The sequence below is a fragment of the Perca flavescens genome, chromosome 2, assembly GCF_004354835.1.
Source record: "Perca flavescens isolate YP-PL-M2 chromosome 2, PFLA_1.0, whole genome shotgun sequence".
Classification (NCBI taxonomy): domain Eukaryota; kingdom Metazoa; phylum Chordata; class Actinopteri; order Perciformes; family Percidae; genus Perca; species Perca flavescens.
This window is the reverse complement of record NC_041332.1, coordinates 10936511-10959559: the sequence shown is the minus strand read 5'-3', so window position 1 is coordinate 10959559 and position 23049 is coordinate 10936511. Positions and strand designations below refer to the sequence as shown.

Below are 23049 nucleotides of genomic sequence, written 5' to 3'. Positions count from 1 at the left end.
AAACTGCTTTATCTTTACACATCCGTTTAGTTGTTGTTGATAGCATAATTATATAATTAGTTGAATACATAGCATATGATTTTGTCATTCTTTTACGGAGGGCGCCCCCCCAATACAATGGTAGGGAAAACACTCAAATGAATTTGCATAAAATTGGCATGAATAATCATAATGGTATACATGTCCCGTGTGTGTGTGTGTGTGTGTGTGTGTGTGTGTGTGTGTGTGTGTGTGTGTGTGTGTGTGTGTGTGTGTGTATGATCTTTTCATTTATTTGTCATCTGCAGATTGATTTTAAGTAGGGGGGAAGAATCGATTTAAATCATGAATCAGATTTTTTGTGAAAAAAATCAGGGATTTTTTTGAGGGCATATCGCCCAGCCCTACTTCCTACTAACACAGTGTATGTCCGGCAAACCCACAGCTGACAACCACGCAGCTAAACTAATTGATGTGGTTGCTAACTCTCCCAGAAAGGTGGACATGGACTTAGTCGGCTGATTGTTAACGGTTAATAAGCGGTTAACACGGGCGGGCTATTGGTCAGGACAAAAAATCTAAATATGCATCCCTATTAGGATAAATAGAGAACATAAAGTCCTGTGGGATTGAATGTGTTGTTTGGCCCTGAAGCCCAAGTAGTTGTGTGAAGTCACTACCTTATTAAGTCAAAAAGCAAAAGGCTATGAATCTGAACAAATTTAGGTATTGCCCTTTCTGAAGCTGTCCATCCCAAAAATGCACCAGAATACAGGAAATCACATCTATCACATTCAAAAAAATTTTGGGCCGGCACTTTTGGGAACCGCTGGCCTAGACCATACTGAATATTAAGATACTTTAGATGGAACCACACCACTGAGAACCAAGTCAGCGCTTAGGAGCTCAGACTGGCTTGGTTGAGAGATAAACCCCTGATGATTTGTGTATCTGTTCTGTACATCCAGATAAAGATTGCTGGGTGCGGACTTTCTGGTTTGTGGGTGATCCACTTGTTAAAAGGATTATTCGCCGTCCAGGTCTCAGCCCCTGCGCCCCACTTCCTTCCAGGGACGACAATCTATAACCTCAAGTGTCCTCCTCAAGACTCACTCAGTGGGAACATGGACAAATCCCAGGCTTAGTGCTCTCGACATTAAAATAAAGCCTTGTTCCCAGCGGACAGACCAACGGCACTAGTGAATAATCCTGGTTTACCAAGCCTGATGGGCTGCTTCCAGGCATGGATGGCACTAAATCTCACACTGTCACCAACTGTGAGACTTCCAGATCTTCACTAATGCAGACAGTGCTTCCTGTCACACACAGGCAACTTAAATGTGCTCTTAAGGTTTCAGTCAGTCACTCTTTTTGTCCACAAAGCCGGCATTCTTGAGCTCAAAATATAATTATCCGTCAGCCTGCAACAGTAACAAAACAGCACCCTACAACTCTAATTAGCCCCCCACACTCAGCTTTTAACCTTTTTGTGTTGCCCCGTGAGAAGATGTGAGGCCGTTTACTGTAATGCTAAAGTCTATTATCACTTCCCATGATGCCTACCTACTTTTCCCAGTTTCTCCCAGCAACCGGCTGTCAGTCACACATGATTGGCAGATGAAAGCTTTAATCCCTTTGAGGGTCTATATGGGTTCTTGCCTTTATTGGCCAGACAAGGTCAACTAATGTCTTTATGTTGGTTGTACTGTCCAACATTTAATTGCCTTTTATTAACTTTGGTAAAGTCTGGCTGTCTGGGACAAAATCTGTCATGTGTTAATCATGTTGTGAAGGTTTTTTTTGTCCGGTTGTTCCCATTCAACGTTTAACATAATGTACAGCTCTGTATTTGAATACCGAGCTGTTGAGTGAAAGCCTTGTATAACTCCTAGCTGTCTGCTTTCCCTTGGACTTGTTTTCAGCTTGGTGCCAGTCTTTGGTTTGGGTTTCATCAGCCCCCCCAAAAAAAGGTCAAAGATCATTTGTACCCTCAGATGAACATGTAGTCAATTAAATAAACGTAAAAAATTGGGTTACAGCGTAATGCATATGCAATAAAATGAGATTTAGTCAATAGTGTTTAACATTTACATATAACACACTCAGTATATATTAAGCTTTTCAACCACAGAAAGTATCTTCATATAAGGCTGCCTGGAACTCAATACAGCATACCCTTGATGTAATTATAAGCTATTAGCAATTCTGAACATACAGGTCCCATTTTTGACGTTCAAATATGTAAAGGATACCTATAAGTATGAATCAAAGAGATGTTGAGATTACAGAATATTTAGCTCAAGCTCACAGGAAGGAGGAAAGAAGCTGAACCTGCTCCTATGAATGTCTTCATGTGCTTCTACTCTGATACAGAACACATGGAAGTTTCTATCCCAATGCAGAATCCACTGGAAGATCGTGATAACCAACAGGCAGTACAGAACATAATGAACATATTTTATTATAGACCTCATAAACAGCTTTTGACTGTGTAAATCATGTCAGTCACTAACCCAGTTCACTATAAGAAGAGGTTGCACACTGCCCATTGCATTATGTAGCTTAAGGCCTAAGGCTATGAGATAGCATAGTGAACACATGGGAGTTAACTGAACATACATTTGTCATACACACACACGCACAAGTAGAGGGGAGCCAGACTGTGCCATGTGGGTTGATGTACACAGGGAGGGTTTTCATTGTTTTATATGTGTGTATGTTGGGACAATAACAATAATGATTAGATGTTTTTATTGTTTGTTTTTATAGAAATGTTATTTGTAGTCTTAATTGATTTTGAACTAACTTTGCTTTGTCATGTAGGAGGGGCTTCCTGTTTTAAAAGCAGAGATAGACTTCGTTATTCTTTTCACAACCTCATCAAAACCAGCCTGAACTGCGTTGTTGGTCTGGTGTAAACTACAAATAAAACATACACCAGGTGAAGATTACTCCTACCTCCGCGTGATGTCTCTCCACCAAAAATCTATAACGCTGTTCAGGGTAATTAACATAGAGCGCAAATTGATTTAGGCAGAATAGAGCTACAGCTCTAGCTTCTGGATAGCCATAAAATGGTCATAAAATCATAAAATGATACTGGATGGGTGCCATGTAAAATACAGTAGTGTTGAAATAACTGCCTCTGGACATGAGATGTTTATAAAGAGGAAAGGACAGAAGCAGAAGAACTCTTACTTAATCCTGAGAGAACATAAAACTGAGAGAGTAAAGTATTTAAAGTCATTATGTCAGCCATAACCTGACACATTTTGTGATTGCTGAAACTCACCGCCCCCATTTAGTTCTAGAGGAGGATAGAAGCTGTCACTTCCTTGATCTTACTTCAAAATTGCAGTTTAGTACAGTACTTGACTAAATGTACTGAGTTGCTTTGTACCTGAGAAGGTATTTTCATTCAGAAATATTAAATGAAAGAAAACTGGTCCTTATTCAGTATGAATTACACATTTAACTTTAACCATGACTCTTCTTTGATCTGGTTAAGGTTGAAAATAAAACGCATTTTATGGTCTACTGTCCATTTGATTATGATCTTGGAGTGAGGCTTTTCCTGAAAGTGTTCCAGAAAGTCACAATCTGTTCTACATGACCAGCAGGCTTCAACGGGTTTCCCTTAACTACGTTCTACTAAAAGTGTTTGTATGTTTAAGCTCATTTTTGCTGCATGTGACTGTTTTCGGCATGTTTTATTGTTATTATTAATACTTTGATTATTCATTCTGATTGTAACACATACATTTTATATCCACTGATGTGTTACAATATATATATATATATATATATATATATATATATATATATATATATATATATATACACTGTATATATAATATAATATATATATATATATATAGTAACACATCAGTGGATAAAAGTAGAAGTAATATTATCTGTACGTAGGCACAGACACTATGAAAATAATCCTTTCTCACATAAAATCCTCTTTCCCTCCTTTCCTTCCAAACCAGAGAGAGTTGGAATACGAAGGGAAACCTCGGTTTGGTCCTGAAAACGAAGGGTTTTTCCACCCGCAGAGGATTTATAAGGATAAGTATGATGGACCATGGCAACCCACTCATCATGACTAACTGTAATGACTGAGTAGGAGTAATTTACTGTTATGATGACATCATAATGACTGGGAACAGTGGTGATTTGTTGCATCCAAAAAATCCTGTAAAGGGAAGGCGGAAGCTCAGGTTGTCTTAAGTGAATTTTATTGATCATATCATATATAATATTTTGCTACTGTGAGTGATGCCCATCTCAGGTCTCATCTCAGCCACCCTAAAAATTTGAAATCAATTTTAGTGCTTCAAATTAGAGTTTGCAAATGTGTCTGCTAGTAACAGAGGACTAAGAATGACAGGTTCAAAGGGCTTAATATCCTGTGTGTATGTCGCCAATCCTTTGCACCTGTAACCCCCGTCACGGAAAGGGTCAACAGAACCGTAGTGTTGGCCAATCGGAGGTGGTTGTGCCAGACTCCCGCCTTTGGCTGATTCTCGCTCTATGTAATCTGTCAGAGGGAGAGCAGGAGTGCGGTTGTGAAGTTTAACGCTGGTAGTCCCCAGAGAAGAATTTGGTAATTTCATGGCGCAGATTAGAACCCAAATTGAAACGTAAGCAACTAAAATTGCTGAATGTGAGAACATTGTGTCAAATTGGTCGTTATTACTGTGACTTATAAAGTGTCAGGTTTAGTTCCATCATAGTGTTAACAGTGTCAAAAAACGTTAACTGACTTTGTTGTTCGAGATAACTACCATTATCTGATATATATGGGTTATTAATCCCTTATTAACAAATACTGAAATAAAATGTGCGATGTACAGGAAAGTTAGCTAACAAGGTAGCAAAATCAGATCATTCTGATCAGCATCACAGGGGGCAACGGTTAACATCCAGTACTCACTGCAGACTGAAACAACTCAGGACTAGCTTCATCTGCTGCAACAACAGCTAAATAGAAAGATTACAAACTTACATTGTCTCTGACTTCTCAACAGGCAACCAAAATGAAAAGAAACATGACGCGATCTCGGGGATCTCTTACGTAATTATTGTACGTAACTAACGTAGCCGTGACTACACAGTCTCCGTAGCGTGAGGCATTCACAACAGTAACGAGTAACGATGCAGCACATAAAAAATGTATCGGAGTAAAAGTATTAAACTCATCCAAAATATGTACTCAAGTAAAAGTGGAAGTAGGAGAAAAAAATAATACTCCAGTAGAGTACAGATACAGCCCTTTAGTACTTGAGTAGTGAAGTAGTTCTACTTTGTTACTATACAGCTCTGTTTGCAAGGCACTGTATCCGTGTCACATTCTCATTAGGGGCTGAGCCCCCCTAAAGGTCTGATCCTAGAATCGCCCCTGCACTTATCCTTTAGCACCAGAGAAACACAGGGATCTGCTACATCCCTTTATAACATTTACAAACCACATGTTAAGAAGAACAGAAAATACTCTGTGGAGATGTATGTAAAACACAGCCACCGGCCTGTTCTACGTGTAACTGTGACTTTTTTATGAAGTCACAACTCTCCCCTGGGAGGCACCACAAGTCCTGTTGGTGAAGACTGACCACTTTGAGCGCGAGCACATTTGGAAAACCCCTGGTCTGAAGCGAATGCTCTCGTTGACCCTCACAAAAGCTTCTGTTCACATGCTGCACACGCTGATGAGGTGGGTGGCTGAACACGCCAAACGGCCAGAGGGCTGGAGTCTGAGTGTGTTAGTGGCGAAGAAACACATTAATTGTACAATCTTGAAACAGCACTGAAGAAGGTTAAATCACGACTCACACCGCCATCTACTGTTTGACTTTTAGTATAACAATATAAATGTTAAAGCTTAGTTTGAAAAAATGCCTGAAAGGAAAGAATGAAAGTTAAAAAAAAAAAGTTGCTTTAGCATTTTATTAAATTACGCACAGTTTTGTTGCCACACACATGTACAACAAATCCTACTGAGTACATATATGTCTTATCGAGATAATTACAATTTTCCTTACTCCACCTGTTTTTATTTCTTGCTATATTAGAATATTCTCCCAATGCATTTCACAGAATCGGATCTCTATGGTACTTCGGAAGTTTTAACATCTAGTGAGTCTCAGAATTGATAAAAATACTTTGTTACTTAGCCAATTACTATTCTGTGTCTGTTTTAATATTTTAACTGTATTGTGTAGTGACTGCACACCAACAATTAGGTGCTGGTCATAGCAGTGTCCTATTTAGAAGAGAGGGTGACTGCAGAGGAAGCTCACCGACATTTTAACAGCACCTTGGAAAAGCCTAAGTGTAGTCGAAATGTTGGTGCAATGAAGCCATTTGAGTGTAGTGGGTCATCCTCTCTTCTAACTTGGTTTGATTTAATAGAGAGTTACTGTCTGTGGAGCCCTTTGTGACTCAATGAGCAGTGCAGTTTCAAAGTAAACAGGGACGGGAGTTGTAGCACAATAGTCCTCTGTAGTCCTCGTCCTGTTTCTCTTCCAGCAGTTCTTGAGTTTCTCAGCTCAGCACCTGTCTGTGGTGACGGGCCAGTGGGTGTGTGGTGGACCTGGCGTCTGCGTGGCCTGTTTGCCGACCGCAGCTTCAACAATGTGTGACTGTGTCAACACAAATACCACTCCGCCGCTCTCTTGATCCTCCTTGCTCAATCCCCAGGGGCAGGAGGAGACAGCATGGGGGGGGCCAGTCGGTGGATTTCTTTTCTTCCTTCACCATGTTTACCGTGGTTTTGTACCTGGAGAGAGAAGAAAGCAGGTTCAAGTTTGACATATAAGTAGAGCCATTTGTCATGGAGAGACAGGGTTGTAGCCAGGATTTTAAAAATACTGAGGTCAAGAGTGCAAAGTCCCCCAGTGCAACCCCAACTGCTCTGACAAATGTGTGCAATGTGGAAAAAGAAAAATGTATGAGACTTTCTCTGTTGGATATATACATCAGATGAACATGTTAAAATGTATGTTTGACTAACTGCTGTTTCAAAGTCTTTATAACCCCCAAATGCCCTTAAACAGTATTAGGGCCGTTTCACGCTGGCTGCGTGGCGTGAGCGTGTCAGCTGCGTGGTGTGTCCGTTTTTATTTCGGCTCCCGTGTAAACAGGTTGGAGCTTTCACACTGCCCGCGTCACACGCATATCTCCTAGCATGCACGCATGCTAGAAATAGGACCGATTTTCACGCGACATGCAAGCGTGTTGGAAGCGTTTCCAGGCAAAATAGAATACAAAAAGATGTTTATATGTCATTGTGACACAAATACATATTAATGAATGACATGTTGATGTTTGAAAGTCTCTAGGTTTTGACATAAATGCAGATATAAATGTAAATTAAAAACATAATAATAAATAATTATCGATTTTCAAATATTGCACCGGTCAAAACAGAACAAAATATTCTGTAGCCTATTTTGCCGTCAATACTGCCGACGTTGTCTTTGCTGTAATCAAATCAGTATATATTTAAGTTCAACATCAAGTATACTACTGCTTTAGTTCATTTTATCAATGGGAAACATACATGTGTACAGACAAGGCTAGCAGCAGCAGCGCCGCGTCAGACATGTTTCTGGTGTGAAAAGACAGACAAAATCCACGCAGCTGACACCCAACAGAAACGCCACACTCACGCCACGTGGCCACGATAAGCCAGTTGAGATTATGTGTGTACGTCCTTGAGAACTGTAAGTCGTATAACTTATGTTGTCAGTTCATTTAAGCCTGGTCTTGCAAATTTAAATTAAGTAACCGGTGATTTTCGGACCTGCCGCCACTGCTAAAAAAAATCCTAAAGGAAACACTGTGCTGTATAAAGAAACTGACTCGACTTGGGATGTAACTGCTGCAAACGTAACTGAGAAGTTGTTTTCCGAAACCAGTATGGGAAATGCCTCGGATTCTGCCTTAAATGCTGGTATCGGTAATATGCAAGTCTATTCACCGATCAAATACCGAAGAAAATCAACTTTAAAAAGTAGTTAATTATGTTATTTCTCCGTTATGACCGACTGTCAAATTAGATAATAAAAGAAAGGCATTCATTCTCTCTTTATAGTGGTTCATGTTGTGTAGTGCATGTTTCACTAAAGGGTTTAACCTGAGCCAGCAACAACAGTGATACTGTAGCAATCATATCACATCCATACAGGGTAAGTAGTACACAGCTGTTAAAAACAAATACACCTCTGGAACATCTCTACTGCAGACATGGTCCACTGAATTTGCCAGTGTTGTGTTTCACAGTGCTGGGGGAAGAAGTCAGAGGTTCTGGGACTGTGTGAAGCTCCCACCTGCTTGCCTGAGTGTCAGCTAAACATTTTCTTTAGTTTGGAGAAGAAGCCCCCCTCTTCATTCTGCTGCTTGTCCTGTCCCTCCTCTGAGCTGGTGGACTTTGCGCCAGAATCTGAGGTGCTGCTGCTCCCTCCTGGACACAAACACACACTGCATCAGCTCAACTGCTCACATCGCTGCGGTGCACAGAAACTGACTGACTGACTGTGTCTATTCACAGAACTAAAATCTCTTCCCAAGTCACTTAAAGAACAACAAAAAGTATTAAGCTTGTGGAAACTGTAGAGTTTTTTTTTTTTTTTTCAAGAAACCTCTGACTAAATGTAATTTTATAAGTTTACATGTACCTATTTTTACTACTATATTACTTTTTATGTAATGTTATTTTTTATGTTATTTCATTACACTTGATGTGTCTGTGCTATTGCGGTTTACCTGATTCTTTGTATAATGCATTTTGTCAAAAAATAAAATAAAAAAATAAAAAAAAGACTATCTGCATTCTAGACTGGAGTGCTGTTTGAGCTGAACGGTAGAGGTGAACTCTAACACTGACCTGCAGAGGGCTCGACACCGTTGACCGTCCCCTGAACATCCGTCTCCTCTTCAGCATAACTCAGCAACAGAGAGCGCTGCCTACGAGTCAACTTCCTGCAGACACCAGAAACACTATTTAAATATTCAGACTGCATCGCGTGTAACTGTTACCGCTTCACGGTGTAGGACATCAGAATCAGAAACAAGGAAGAGAAAAAGTAAAATAAAAACATATGTAGAAAAGACAGTTAATAAAAGTATGTAAAATACATATACGTATATTTTAAAAGTGAAAAAGAGCTGTACAGTGTTTACAATGAAGAGAATAGACGAAAAGGAGATGACAGTATGAAGATAAATCTAATAAAGTTGTTGATGTCTTGAAGACAAAGTCCTACAAAATGTGATAATTTAACATGACATTTTTTTTTAAATCTAAAATGAATAAATCATGTTTTTTATTAAAAATGCTCATAGTCCTTCAGTTATTGCAGTCATTATTTTGTTACGGCAACAACTGATATTTTCATGATTTGCCAAAACAAGTACAATTGTCATATTAATCTATTACAATTAGGCTCACTGAGTAGTCAGCCATGTATTTATATCAATCAATCAATTTATTTGTCTTGTGAAATCATATCAAATGCCATTTCAGTAAAATGTAATCCTGTCAGTTCCTACAATTTATGCATTAAAAACAGTAATGCTAATACATGTATATATGTGTATGTTGGGGGGCAGTCTTAGGCAGTATTTCACATCTATGTGGGTCTTACTTTGGTACTCTGACTTTGATGTGTACATAGTGATCTCCATAGCTGTAACTGTTCATTCTCCGAATGCCTTTCCCCTGCAGCCGGATCACCTGATCACCCTGGCAACTGGCAGGAATCTGAAAACAACAGACATTTGCTGTACTCAAAACACTGTGAAAGGAAATGAACATGACACATGATACATCCAAAAATAAGAAATGGGAGTGCCATTACTTCAAAATTGTACAGTTCTTGACTAAATTCACTTAGTTGCTTTATAATTCAGAAAGTATTTTCATTCAGACATATTGAATGGAAGGAAACTGGTCCTTATTTAGCATGACTGGAACTCACACTTCACTTTAACTATGACTCTTCTGAATAAACAAATAACCGTTGGCTGTGTATTCTGAGTAGGAAGAACAGCCTCAAGATCAGTATTGTAACTCTGAGGGGGAGATTGGGAAGTGATGCTGTATATTGTTCACATAATGCAGCCAAACTGTTGATTTGGCCACTCCTTATGTTTCTGCTATCTCTCTGATGGATGAAACAGCTTTTGACTCCAGTGTTTCCCACACATAGACTATTGTGTGGCGGTCCGCCTCACTATCAACACCGGCCGCCGCACATTGCGTTTCGTTATTATTATTTTTAAACTCTCTGTCACTTGTGTCTCGCTCGCGTACACACACGCGTACACACACACACACACACACACACACACACACACACACACACGCGTACACACACATGCGTACACACACACACGCGTACACACACACGCGTACACACACACGCGTACACACACACGCGTACACACACACACGTACACACACACACGTACACACACACACGTACACACTAAGCCCCCCAACGTCACCTTCCCGGCACCATGGCAATGGTTATGTTTAAGGTTACGGTGAGGGTTAGTGCCTGTAAGGCGACATTGGAGGCTTAAAACACCATCGATCCCACTGTGCACACAGCGTCTGTCTCCATCAAGGAGAGAAGACGGCTGGCGAAATTCACAAGTTCACGAAAGGTTGGTATCTGTCTCGTGACTCTTAGCAAACAAGCGATTGCGTCTGCTTTAGAAAGTTAACTAGCCGCAAGTTTGCGGTAAACTGCAGTTGGGTTGTCGAGGTCAAAGCACTATATGTAGCAGCTGTGAATCAAATAAACGTATTATAAATAATGTTATGTCATTTTTTACTCTTACACTGAATATTTGCTGTTTCAATCCAGATGAGTATTGAAAAGTATTTTCTGCGACTGAAAAAGGCACGTGTTGAGGATGAGGACCAGCCTGAACCGGAGGTATCAGTCTGAAACAGAGCTCAACAGTCCGACCAGTGGGATTAGTTATGTTATTAATTTGTTTTACAGTGGGCGACACCCACCCACCGCCACAAGTTGCTTCCTAATCTGTGTGAAACACTGGACTCAATTGTCCAATTACTTTATGTATGAAAATGTTTGCAATTCTAAACCCTTCCTCCAATTTTGATGTAAATGCCCTCAAAATAAAGCTGAAAGTCTGCACTACAATTTCATCTCAATGATTTCTTTTCAAATCCATTGTGTTAGCGCACAGGGCCAACATTTTGAAAACTGTGTCACTGTCCAAATATTTCTGAACCTAACTGTACTTACCAATATACTGACGGGTTGATAGAGGCCCGGTGCTGTGGCTGTGCCCCCCAGAATGGCCTGAGCTACAGAGATGAAAACATCTGAGTGGATGTCTACTCCATTGCGCCTGAACACCGGGCTTCCCTGAACCTGCACAGAGACATTTCACAGATAACACATCTAACTCAAATGCGTTGCAAGAAATGAGTAACAATCTTCAATACTTTAACAACTAACAATACTCACCCTGAACGTGATGAGGATTTCTTTTGTCCCTACTGACATGCGCACTGTCTGACCATTTTCCACTCCTGTGAGAAAATGTCACAAACCATGTTATTTTTGTTTGTCATTATGTAACATCTTTCTGAAAGGCACCCGATTCGCATGGCGCTGATCAACACTAGATCACTCACAAATAAGACTTTTATATTGAATGACTTTTTTACTACAAATACGCTGGACTTTCTGTTGTTTACGGAAACCTGGCTGAAACCAGGTGATGACAGCGCCTTCTCGGAGCTCCTCCCCCCCAGCTGTTCTTTCCTCAACTCACCCAGAGTGTCAGGTCGAGGCAAGTATTGACATTATGTTGAAAATATCACGGATTCATGTCCCCCAAGTATTGATCCTGATAGCACTATACAAGTGGATGGATCTGAAAATGTTTTCTGTAGGATAACATGTAGTACTAGTATTACTCCAGTAACATGTGGTACTAGTACTATTCCAGTAATTATCAACAACAGACCACACAAAGTGGTGAATAGAGGGGCAACACTTAACAACCTAATTGGAATTAAAACTACCACAGCAATGATAGAAAAGGATAGGAAAATTAGATGTGGATTACTAAATATCAGATCTTTGTCTTCTAAAGCAGTACTCGTAAATGAATTGATATCTGATAATCAAATTGATCTATTCTGTCTTACTGAAACCTGGCTGGGCCATGAAGAATATGTTAGTCTAAATGAAGCCACCCCTCCCAGTCATATTAATACTCAAATTCCTAGAGGCTGAGGCCGAGGAGGGGAGTTGCAGCCATATTTGATTCAAGCCTGTTAATTAACCCTAAACCCAAACTAAATTATAACTCTTTTGAAAGCCTTGTTCTTAATCTTCAACATCCAACACGGAAATCAGTACAGCCAATTATATTTGTTGTTGTCTACCGAGCTCCAGGTCCGTATTCTGAATTTTTATCTGAATTCTCAGAGTTTTTATCATGTGTAGTCCTTAAATCAGACAAAGTACTTATTGTTGGTGATTTTAATATCCATGTGGACGTTGACAGCAATAGCCTTACTACTGCTTTCAACTCATTACTGGATTCAATCGGTTTCAGTCAGAGTGTGCACAAGGCGGACGCACTGTTTTAACCACACCCTCGACCTTGTGCTGGCATATGGTATTGAAATTGAGGATTTAATAATATTTCCGCAGAATCTGGTATTATCAGATCATTTTTTAATTACTTTTGAATTCTTGCTACCTGACCATCCTAAACCAGATAGCAGCTTCTACACTAGATGCCTATCTGACAGTGCTATAGCTAAATTTAAGGAAAATATTCCTACAGCATTCCAGTCTATGTCGTGCCTTAACATAACAGAGGACCTCTATGTTAACCTCAGTCCCTCTCAAATTGATACATTTGTAGACGGTGCTACGACTTGCCTACGGACGACCTTAGACTCTGTCGCTCCTCTCAAAAAGAAGACGATAAAGCAAAGGAAATTAGCTCCTTGGTATAACTCCCAAACTCGCAAATTAAAACAAATCTCACGAAACATCGAAAGTAAGTGGCGCTCCACCAAAGTGGAGGAATCCCGTTTGGAATGGCAAAACAGTCTGAAAACCTACAGGAAGGCCCTAAGACAGGCCAGATCAGACTATTACTCATCATGAATAGAAGAAAACAAGAACAACCCAAGGTTTCTTTTCAGCACTGTAGCCAGGCTGACAGATAGCCACAGCTCTACTGAGCCATCTATTCCTCTAGCTCTGAGTAGTGATGACTTCATGAGCTTCTTTAATGATAAAATTATAACAATTAGAGATAAAATTCATCACCTTTTGCCCTTAACTTCTAACAGTTCATCTTTAAATGCAGGACCGCTAGAAAGAACGACGACTCCCGACATATACTTGGACTGCTTTTATCCTATAGACCTTCAACAATTAATGTTAAAGGTATCCTCAGCTAAGCCATCTACCTGTCTCTTAGACCCCATCCCAACGAGGCTACTCAAAGAAGCGTTACCCGTGGTAAACACTTCATTATTAGATATGATCAACATGTCCTTACTAACAGGTTATGTACCGCAGTCATTTAAAATTGCTGTGATAAAACCTCTTCTGAAAAAACCCACCCTAGATCCTGAGGTCTTAGCAAACTATAGACCTATATCTAACCTTCCCTTTCTATCCAAGATCCTTGAGAAGGTGGTTGCTAATCAGTTATGTGATTTTCTACATAGCAACAGTCTATTTGATGATTTTCAATCAGGATTTAGAAAGAATCATAGCACAGAGACGGCACTGGTGAAAATTACTAACGACCTTCTAACTGCTGCAGACAAAGGACTTGTCTCCATTCTTGTTCTACTAGATCTTAGTGCTGCATTTGACACTATTGACCATACTATCCTGTTACAGAGACTGGAACACTTAGTTGGCATTAAAGGAATCGCACTAAGCTGGTTTAAGTCCTATTTCTCTGAGCGATCCCAGTTTGTTAATGTTAATGATAAACCCTCCAAGCACGCTAAAGTTAGCCATGGCGTTCCTCAAGGCTCAGTGCTTGGACCAATTCTATTTTCCTTATATATGCTTCCTCTAGGTAATATTATTAGGAAACACTCGATTAACTATCACTGTTACGAGACGATACCCAATTATATCTGTCAATTAAGCCAGATGAAAGTGGTCAGTTAGCAAGACTTCAAAGCGTGTATTGAGGATATAAAATCCTGGATGACCCACAATTTCCTGATGTTAAACTCAGACAAAACTGAAGTTATTGTGATAGGACCAACGCACCGCCGAACTTCGTTTTCGAAAGATATAGTTACTCTGGATGGTATTACCCTGGCCTCCAGCACTGCTGTCAGAAATCTAGGAGTTATTTTTGATCAGGATATATCCTTCAACGCCCACTTAAAACAAACCTCAAGAATAGCCTTTTTCCATCTTCGTAACATTGCCAAAATTAGGAATATCCTGTCTCAAAACGATGCTGAAAAACTAGTCCATGCATTCGTTACTTCTAGACTAGATTACTGCAATTCCTTATTATCAGGTTGCCCAAATAAGTCCATTAAGACTCTCCAACTGATCCAGAATGCTGCAGCACGTGTTCTGACGAGAACTAAGAGAAGAGTTCATATTTCTCCTGTATTAGCTTCTCTGCATTGGCTTCCAGTGAAATATAGGATTGAATTTAAAATCCTCTTCCTGACTTACAAAGCTCTAAATGGTCAAGCACCATCATACTTAGAAGAGCTCATAGTACCTTATTGTCCCACTAGAGCACTGCGCTCCCAGAATGCGGGGCTACTTATGGTTCCTAGAGTCTCTGGAAGTAGACTGGGGGCCAGGGCCTTCAGCTATCAGGCTCCAGTATTATGGAACCAGCTCCCAGTCGGGGTTCGAGAGGCAGACACCGTCACCACATTTAAGAGTAAACTGAAAACCCTCCTCTTTGATAAAGCTTATAGTTAGGGACGAGGAGTTGAAGCGTCCACCTAACCTGGCCCACTGCTTCTCCTCGTAGTCATCAGTTTTTTCTATACTGTATAATTAATAATCGAGCGAGAGTAGAGGGAGGCAGGCCAGTACAGCCTGATCCGGTTGGGGGGAGTTCTAGCCCGACCAGGCACCTCTCTTTAACCTGCCTCTCTTAAGTTATGCTATTACAATTCTAGACTGCCGGGGAGGCTGTTCCTCCCTAAGACACACTGAGCTGCTCTCTCATCTCTACTTGTTACTTTTGTATGCATCCTGTCCCAGAAATGCTTGTTACTAATCTAGCTCTGGGGAGTTTACTCCCCGGAGTCCTTATGTTTCTTCTTCGCAGAGCTATGCTCTGCGATTCTCTGCATTTCCCGGCCGCATCCTGCTGCGTCCTGCTGCATCCGCAGCCTCCACCCGTGCTCTGCAGCGCCACGTTACATCCCGCAACGCCCCTGCTGTGATGTTCATACGCACAGAGTAGTCAGGATCCGGTATAGGAGACTGCACTACTCAGTATGACACGATGTGCCCTGCTATGACATGAACTTCCACGATAACCTTCGAAGTCAATGTGACTTCTAATGTGACTGTTATCACCACTGTTCATCACGCCCCCAACCGGCCCGTCAGACACCGCCTACCAAGAGTCTGGGTCTGCTGAGGTTTCTTCCTAAAAGGGAGTTTTTTCTTGCCACTGTCGCAATAGCCACTGCTAATGCTTGCTCTTGAGGGAATTACTGTAATTGTTGGGGTTTTGGAATTTATAGAGTGTGGTCTAGACCTACTCTATCTGTAAAGTGTCTCGAGATAACTTTTGTTATGATTTGATACTATAAATAAAATTGAATTGAATTGAATTGAGGTGGTGGGCTGGCCACGCTCTTCAAAGAGGAGTACAGATGCAGATTATTACCTGCATTCTGTTATAATAACTTTGAGCTTCAGCCGTTTGTGGCTGATCTGGATTCTCCTGTGTTGTGTGCAGTTGTTTATTGCCCACCAAAACTCAACAAGGATTTTATAGGTGAGTTTTCTGAGTTGTTAGCTGATGTTGTTCCTAAATATGACAAGCTTCTGGTTTGTGGGGATTTCAATATCCATGTGTGTTGTCCGTCAAATCCACTGGCTCTTGATTTTAAAACACTTTTGAACTCTTTTGGTCTTAATCAATGTGTGGAAGGGCCAACACATCATCTTGGCCACACCTTGGATCTCATCATCTCCTATGGGCTTTCAGTTTCACTTGCAGAAATAACAGAAACTGGTATCTCAGATCACTTCCCCATCAGGTTCAAGATCAGTGTCCCACCACCCGCTATTAAGCCTGTCTCCTCAGCTTTTAGGCAGCGCTGCATCACCTCCTCTTCAGCTGGAGAGTGTGCTTCTGCATTTGCGGGCTCAGAGTTTTATGTAAAAAATGGTCTGGTATCTCCCTCTTCCCCAGATAACATTCTCTTTGTGTTCCATTCCACATGCACTGAAATCCTAGACTCTGTTGCCCCTCATCAGATTAAATCTATTAAACCTAAGGCAGACCCGTGGCTAAATGACACCACAAGGGCCCTTAGGCAACATTGCAGACAAGCTGAACGAAGATGGAAGAAGGACAATTTACATGTTTCACTGGGATTACTAAGGGACAGTCTAGCCACATACCAGAAGGCTGTGAAGGTGGCAAAGATGCAGCATCTCTCCTCTGTGATGGCCGGCAGTTGCCATGAACCCAGAGTGTTATTTAATGTAATAAACTCTGTTGTGAATCCACACACCTCTGCTCTGACAGATATTTCAATCATGACATGTGTGTAAACTCCTGCACACTCAGCTGTGTTCGAGGAATTTAAGCCAGTTTCTCTGACGTTACTTAGTGAGGTGGTACAACACATGAAACCTACCAACTGTCCCTTAGACATTGTTCCCGCCAGAATGGTGAAGGAGGTTTTTAATTGCACCATTGGGTCGAGTCTTCTTACTTTTTTTCATTCTTGTCTTAGTTTAGGCTCTGTCCCAGCTGCTTTTAAACATGCTGTGGTCAGGCCTCTTCTTAAGAAGCCTAATCTTGACCCCACAATGTTGTCCAATTTTAGACCAGTCTCTCATCTGCCTTTTCTGTCAAAGGTTTTGGAAAAAAAAATTTTTATACAGTTACAAGCCTTTTTACAGCAGAACTCTGTGTTTGAAAAATTTCAATCTGGTTTTAGATCACGTCACAGTACTGAGTCTGCACTGTTGAGAGTACATAATGATATTGCCTTGTCAGTAGATGCCGGGAATCCTACTGTTTTAGTGCTTTTAGACCTCACAGCAGCTTTTGACACAGTGGACCATGCAGTCCTCCTCTCTCGCCTTGAACATTGTGTAGGCATCAGAGGCTCGGCACTTAAATGGTTTAGCTCCTATTTGGCAAATAGGAGCTTTTCTGTCATGATTGGGGACCTCTCCTCGTCAGCTGCTCCTCTCTCTTGTGGGGTACCCCAGGGCTCAATTCTTGGCCCCATTTTGTTTTCTTTATACATGTTGCCTTTAGGGGCTATTATAGGAAAGCATAACCTGTCATTTCATTGTTACGCAGATGATTTGCAAATCTATTTGCCTATGAAAGCTAATGACAGTGTTGCACTACATTCCCTGCTTAGTTGTATCGCTGATATTAAGTTGTGGCTTTCAGAAAACTTTCTTAAATTGAATGAAGATAAAACGGAGTGTATTATTTTCAGTGCTTCAGCCACGCAAGATGGTCCAGCTTTGAATCTGGGAGATAATATACTGAGATATATACTTTTTTTTTTTTTTTTTTTTTTTTAAAAACAGATGTGTGAATTTGTTCCTTGGGTGATTGGGTGAAACCTACCAGCAGGTACTGGTACAGTGACTGTCTGCCTCTTCTTGGTCTGCCCTGAACCTCGGCACAGTGCGCAGTGTGTGTTTATGATTGATCCCTTCCCACCACAGCGTCGACAGGCGCTGCGCATCGTAAAAGGACCCGTGTTGATTGACTCCTGCAGGCGGCAACGCAGACAGACGAACAGATCAATGGAACAGTGTGGGGAAATCTTGAGAGGAAACTAACAGAACAATTAGAACCCCAATAGCTCGAAGACAGTTAAGGGGCCTTGCTAACTAACCCGCTGCCACCTGTGGGTCTGAAACTCACCATGCCAGTTCCGTTACAATAGTGACACTGAGAGACTTTGGTGCCCGGCTCATTGCCCCTTCCATCACACCTCGGACAGGCGTCCTCAATGTTCACACTGAGCTCCTTATTCGCACCCTTCGCTGCCTCTGAAAATGTAAGCTCCATCACAAACTGTGGAAAGACAGAAAAAATGTATTATCTTCTTAACATTTAATGCATGTATGTTTAACTAATTCTTTACTTTATTAAGGATGAAAATGTTTAAATAGCAAAATGAAAAAAACTCACATGTAGAATAGTGGTTTAATGTTAAATATCAAAACATGTTGGTGCTACAGTGATGGGAGTTCTGACCTCGGGCCTTTGTTCAAACATGTTGTGGATGCCTCCGAAGCCTGTTCCTCCAGTAAACTCTCCAAAGATCTTCCTGAAGAGCTCCTCAGGGTCTATACTGGTCCCCCCGGCCCTGTAGTACTGCTGCTGGCCCGCTGCCCCAGCACGGCTCGCGTCGAAGCCTGCTGCTCCGTATGTGTCATACTGCTTCCTCTTCACCTCGTCACTCAGCACCTTCGCACAAAAACCAACAACAATGATATTTTGGGTTTACTACGCAAGTTTGAATAACATAATTTTATTCTGCTGCTCATCATACATTAATAATTCTCCTGCACTTTTAAATAACTGGAGTGGTCACTACAGTAAATTATCTCTGACACTTTTATGTAATTGGTTTTGTACCTCATAGGCTTCAGCCAGCTTGGCAAACTTCTCTTTGGCCTCAGGTTCATCTGGGTTGGTGTCTGGGTGGTACTTCTTTGCCAACTGGAGAGAGACAAAAAGTAGGAAGAAACATGAGGGCTAGGCCTGTCGCAATATGCAATAAATCAATTAATCGCATGATAAATAAAAATAAATGGAAATTATCACGGTCAGAAAAATGTCCATTTTATTTATTGTTTTGGTTCATTTATTATGGATATTTGAAATGTCTTCCAGTTCCAGTGTTAAATATTCTTTAGAAATAAGTTAATAAGTTTATTGGGGCGACCTCTAGCTCACCCGTGTTATCCCCCATCTCTCTCCCCTTTCCTGTCTATCCACTGTCACTATCTAATGAAGGGAAAAGCCCCCCAAAAAATAATCTTTAAAAAGAAATAAAAGTTTATTGATGTTTGAAAAGGTGTACCTGCATTATTATGCCATTATCATTATATTAGATGAAAATGGTCTCAGAACGACAATATTATCGTTTATCGCAATAATTTCTGGGACAATTTATCGTCCAGCAAAATTTGTTATCGTGGCAGGCCTAGCTAATGAGGGCAGAGAATGAGAAACCAGGATTTTAAAGGTCTTTCTTAAAGCTTTAGTGCGTACAATTTGGATATTAATATACGTCCATTACATTCAAGCCATAGCCAAATGAGTTGCTACAAAGCTAATTAAGACTATCAGCTCCACAAAACTCTCTCTGGATTTCTCAGTATGGCTGCGTCCAGAAGATTGTGGCGTTCGGTGACTTTCCCACGCAGAACCTCGAGTGAAGATAATGACCTCTTCTTAAGAGTCCATCGTGTTTTTTTAATCCTCTGTGTCCTCCTTGCATACTAGCAACTGCGTGGAAGAGGGGTGGGGGGCGCGTGCACCATCACGGAAGGCTTGTATCATGTGGACGTGCCGACAGTGTTGTTGTCATTACTTAGAATTCTTCATGGGGGAGACAGAAACTACGCACTATAGCTTTAAGGTACCCAAACAAACAAACATTGTGTAAAACAATAGTGTGACTCTGACCTGGTAGTAAGCCTTCTTGATGTCCTTCTGTGTCGCAGTGCGGGAGACACCCAAGACTTCATAGAAGTCTGTCTTGTTTGCCAACCTGCTGCTGGTATGAAAAGAGTGGCAGGCAATGCCATGGGGACATCTCGAGCCTGCAGAGAAAAGGATCCAAAAGTGAAAGTTTAATAGACAGTACTACTGTATTTAGATTCTAAGTGGTGATGGCGCAGTGGATATGACACATGCCTTTGGTGTGGGAGATCTGGGTTCAATTCCCACTGGGGTACATCAACCAACGTGTCCCTGAGCAAGACACTTAAGCCCTAGCTGCTCCAGAGGCGTGCGGCCTCTGACATATGTAGCAATTCTAAGTCGCTTTGGACAAAAGCATCAGCTAAATGACATGCAATGATGTGACATCTGCAATACTTCATAATGTGGAGTTTTTTGTGCATAGTCCCAAGAAGCTAGCTGTTTATCATCAACAAGGTTTCACCAAAAAAATTTTGTGCATTTTGGCCATCAGTACATCATTTATGAAATGCCCATAACATGTCAGCAAGAAACAAACATGGCATCAAAGCTCCTGACTGTACTCCCGTCAGCACACACAATTACGTATAATATAGGTAATAATAAAGTAAGAATAAATAAATTCAAATTAGCTCCACCTTCACGAGCTGCAACATTAAAGTGATGTGCACATCAATGCATCGCTAACCAGTCCAATAATCCAGTAATATAATATGATTATAAAATGGGCCATTCTGCATAGGGAGTACTTTCACTGTTGATAATTTAGTACTTGTTTGATGCTAATACCTTTTGTACTTCTTCCTATGTGTACCTGTTTGAACGCAGAACTTTTACTTGAGTAAAACTGTAGTATTTCTACTTTAACTTAAGTAAGAGATCTGAGTACTTCTTCCACCACTAAACAAATGATGCTGACACAAAGGGCTGTACGGCCGTAACATACGGTGAGTGTGGGAAAACTGTTACTGATGTAATTATACTGGTAAACAGAGAGCAGTTACATCATATACCAATGCTAACTAGCCTTGGAGGACTATGGTAGCCTTAAACTGGCTGCACACTTTCTAATGTTGTACAACACAAAGCCTGGAAGACGGGGTTTTGTATATTTAAACAAACTGTTGGCGTTACAAACAGTGACAGAGGATTGCTGCTATAAGAAACTCTCTTGATGTTATGTTAACAGTTAGCTAGCTATCTCACCTGTCAGTCCTCTCAATGTCACGACATTTCCATGTGTCCAGGAGCTCCGGCTAACCGCTATCCCTCCCCGGTGTGTCTGCCATATCGTCGCTGAACAAACTCCAGCATGTCTGGCGGAGAGAGTCGGAAAACGACCGTTACGGTGTCCAGTAGAAACTGATGTCAATAACCAGCGTGTAGTCAGCCGTGCAGCGGAGGACGCCATTTTCGCGTCACTACCGGTGTCAGCGCATCTGCGGTCTGCGCATGTGCGGGTTATTAAAATTGACCATAACCGTTGTGCTACTTCACACTCGCACTACACTACATGCACTAAACTATTTAAAACCCTCTTGGATCAGCTGGAAAATGCATCACAGACAAAGCTGAAAACAGGGCTGTTTTTCCTGAGCTCATGAAAAGTTGAATTTATAGATAGCCTACGTGGAGATATGGTACATTGTGCGTCCGCCTCGAAAGGAGTAATTTTTCTATGGTACGTGTAGTAGAAATGTACCGCAGGTAGATGTGACGTAAACTTCTTTTTATTTTTATTTTTTTAGTTAACATTTTACTCTTGAGAGCACAATAAAAATATCTTTGGCACCCTTACATTGAGGTCAAAGGTCATCCGAAAGAGAATTGTACATTTTTCAGTTGCACCCTGAGATCGACTTTGGTTACCTTTCTTCTTATGGAATGTGTTTGTGAAATGATTTCATTGAAATGTTATTATATTTAAAATAAATTGCAGTTATGCTGCTGCCATAAGGATAAAGACCCTTACTCATGCATGCATCATACAGACAGTAGATGGCGTCACAGAGCTGTGAATCGGCAGACACTGCATTTTATTACATTATGAATGAACTCAACTGAACTTAACTGGATCATTTTCTGAAACTGACTTATTTAGTGCTTAAATATCACTTGTTTCAGAGGCACAGCAGCAGCATGTAATGTTACTAAAAGATAAAGAAAATTGAAAACTGCGGTACTTTTGTGTTGTTGAAAGGTCACTGAAAGGGTGGTGAGACATTAAGAATAATGTTCCTCTGCATCAGTCAAGTGTCAAGACCGGGTCAGACAAGTTTTGTAGAGCTTCATGATTGAAAATATCTTTATAAAATGACAGAATGTACGTTTTTCTTTCCACAAAAATGGAATGTCCTTAGTCATAATGGTTTTTAGTTCATGCTCAAAAGTATATAGTCATATTGTATAGGCTTCACTGAACAGACAATAAGTAACACATAGCTTTGCATAATACAACCAAATAGGTAAAATAAAAACAATCTTTAATCAATTTTTAAGAGATGCAACAAAGGGACCCAAATGTTTTTTGGGTCCCAGAGTGTCATGGTCATGAATGTCATACTAAAGTCAAACCCAAACTATTTCCCTCATATTTACTTAGCAACACCAAGCAAAGAGACACTATCTATTGACATGACAGGAGGACGGTATGAGAGACAAAAGCCGATTAGAAATATCAAAACTTTCATGTCTTGAGTTATGTCAGGGTTTTTTTAGGCGGCGAACATGTTGAATGGGTGTCAGTGTGTGTGACCTGATGAAAGAGAAGCTCATGCTCCCTTTCAGTTTCCCCTCCTTCCTCCCCGCCATCTCTCTCTCATTCCCCGCCGTTTCCAAGGCGATCTGCAAAACAGCATCCCAGCTGTGTGTGTCTGTGTGGAATGCGTTACCAGAGGAGGCTGACATTTGCCACTCAGTCATGTAAATATCTCTCTGAGCAACGATTTTTATCTCAACAAAGATGCTCTGACTTCCAACATCTGAGCGCCAACACAAACTGGTTAATATTCAGATACATAGTGATGTGTGTGCATGTGAATGTTGACCGGCCAAATATGCTGAATGATGGGTTTATGTTAATATATTTTGGGTATTTGAGTCATCACGTGCGACTGAATT

At 40.9% G+C, this 23049-nt stretch overlaps 1 protein-coding gene across 1 annotated transcript; it reads right to left on the bottom strand.

Moving 5' to 3' along the window:
• Positions 1 to 5913: 5913 nt before the first annotated feature.
• LOC114567894 (dnaJ homolog subfamily A member 3, mitochondrial) lies at positions 5914 to 21378 on the bottom strand. Its single transcript, XM_028597117.1, has 12 exons — positions 21136 to 21378; positions 19912 to 20048; positions 18856 to 18939; positions 18472 to 18684; positions 18136 to 18288; positions 17833 to 17980; positions 11490 to 11554; positions 11265 to 11393; positions 9630 to 9745; positions 8870 to 8964; positions 8313 to 8446; positions 5914 to 6760 (listed from the first exon to the last, which is right to left on the bottom strand). The coding sequence occupies exons 1-11, from the start codon at positions 21338 to 21340 to the stop codon at positions 8328 to 8330; spliced, it is 1464 nt and encodes a 487-aa protein (XP_028452918.1). The 5' UTR covers positions 21341 to 21378; the 3' UTR covers positions 5914 to 6760; positions 8313 to 8327.
• Between the last annotated feature and the right edge of the window lie 1671 nt (positions 21379 to 23049).

Coding starts and splice junctions, on each gene's coding strand:
- LOC114567894 (XM_028597117.1), bottom strand. CDS start 21,340: ATGGCGTCCTCCGCTGCACGGCTGACTACACGCTGGTTATTGACATCA. Junction 18,940..19,911: donor TCAAGAAGGCTTACTACCAG/GTCAGAGTCACA, acceptor GTCTCTCTCCAG/TTGGCAAAGAAGTACCACCC. Junction 9,746..11,264: donor ATCAACCCGTCAGTATATTG/GTAAGTACAGTT, acceptor TGTTGTTTTCAG/ATTCCTGCCAGTTGCCAGGG.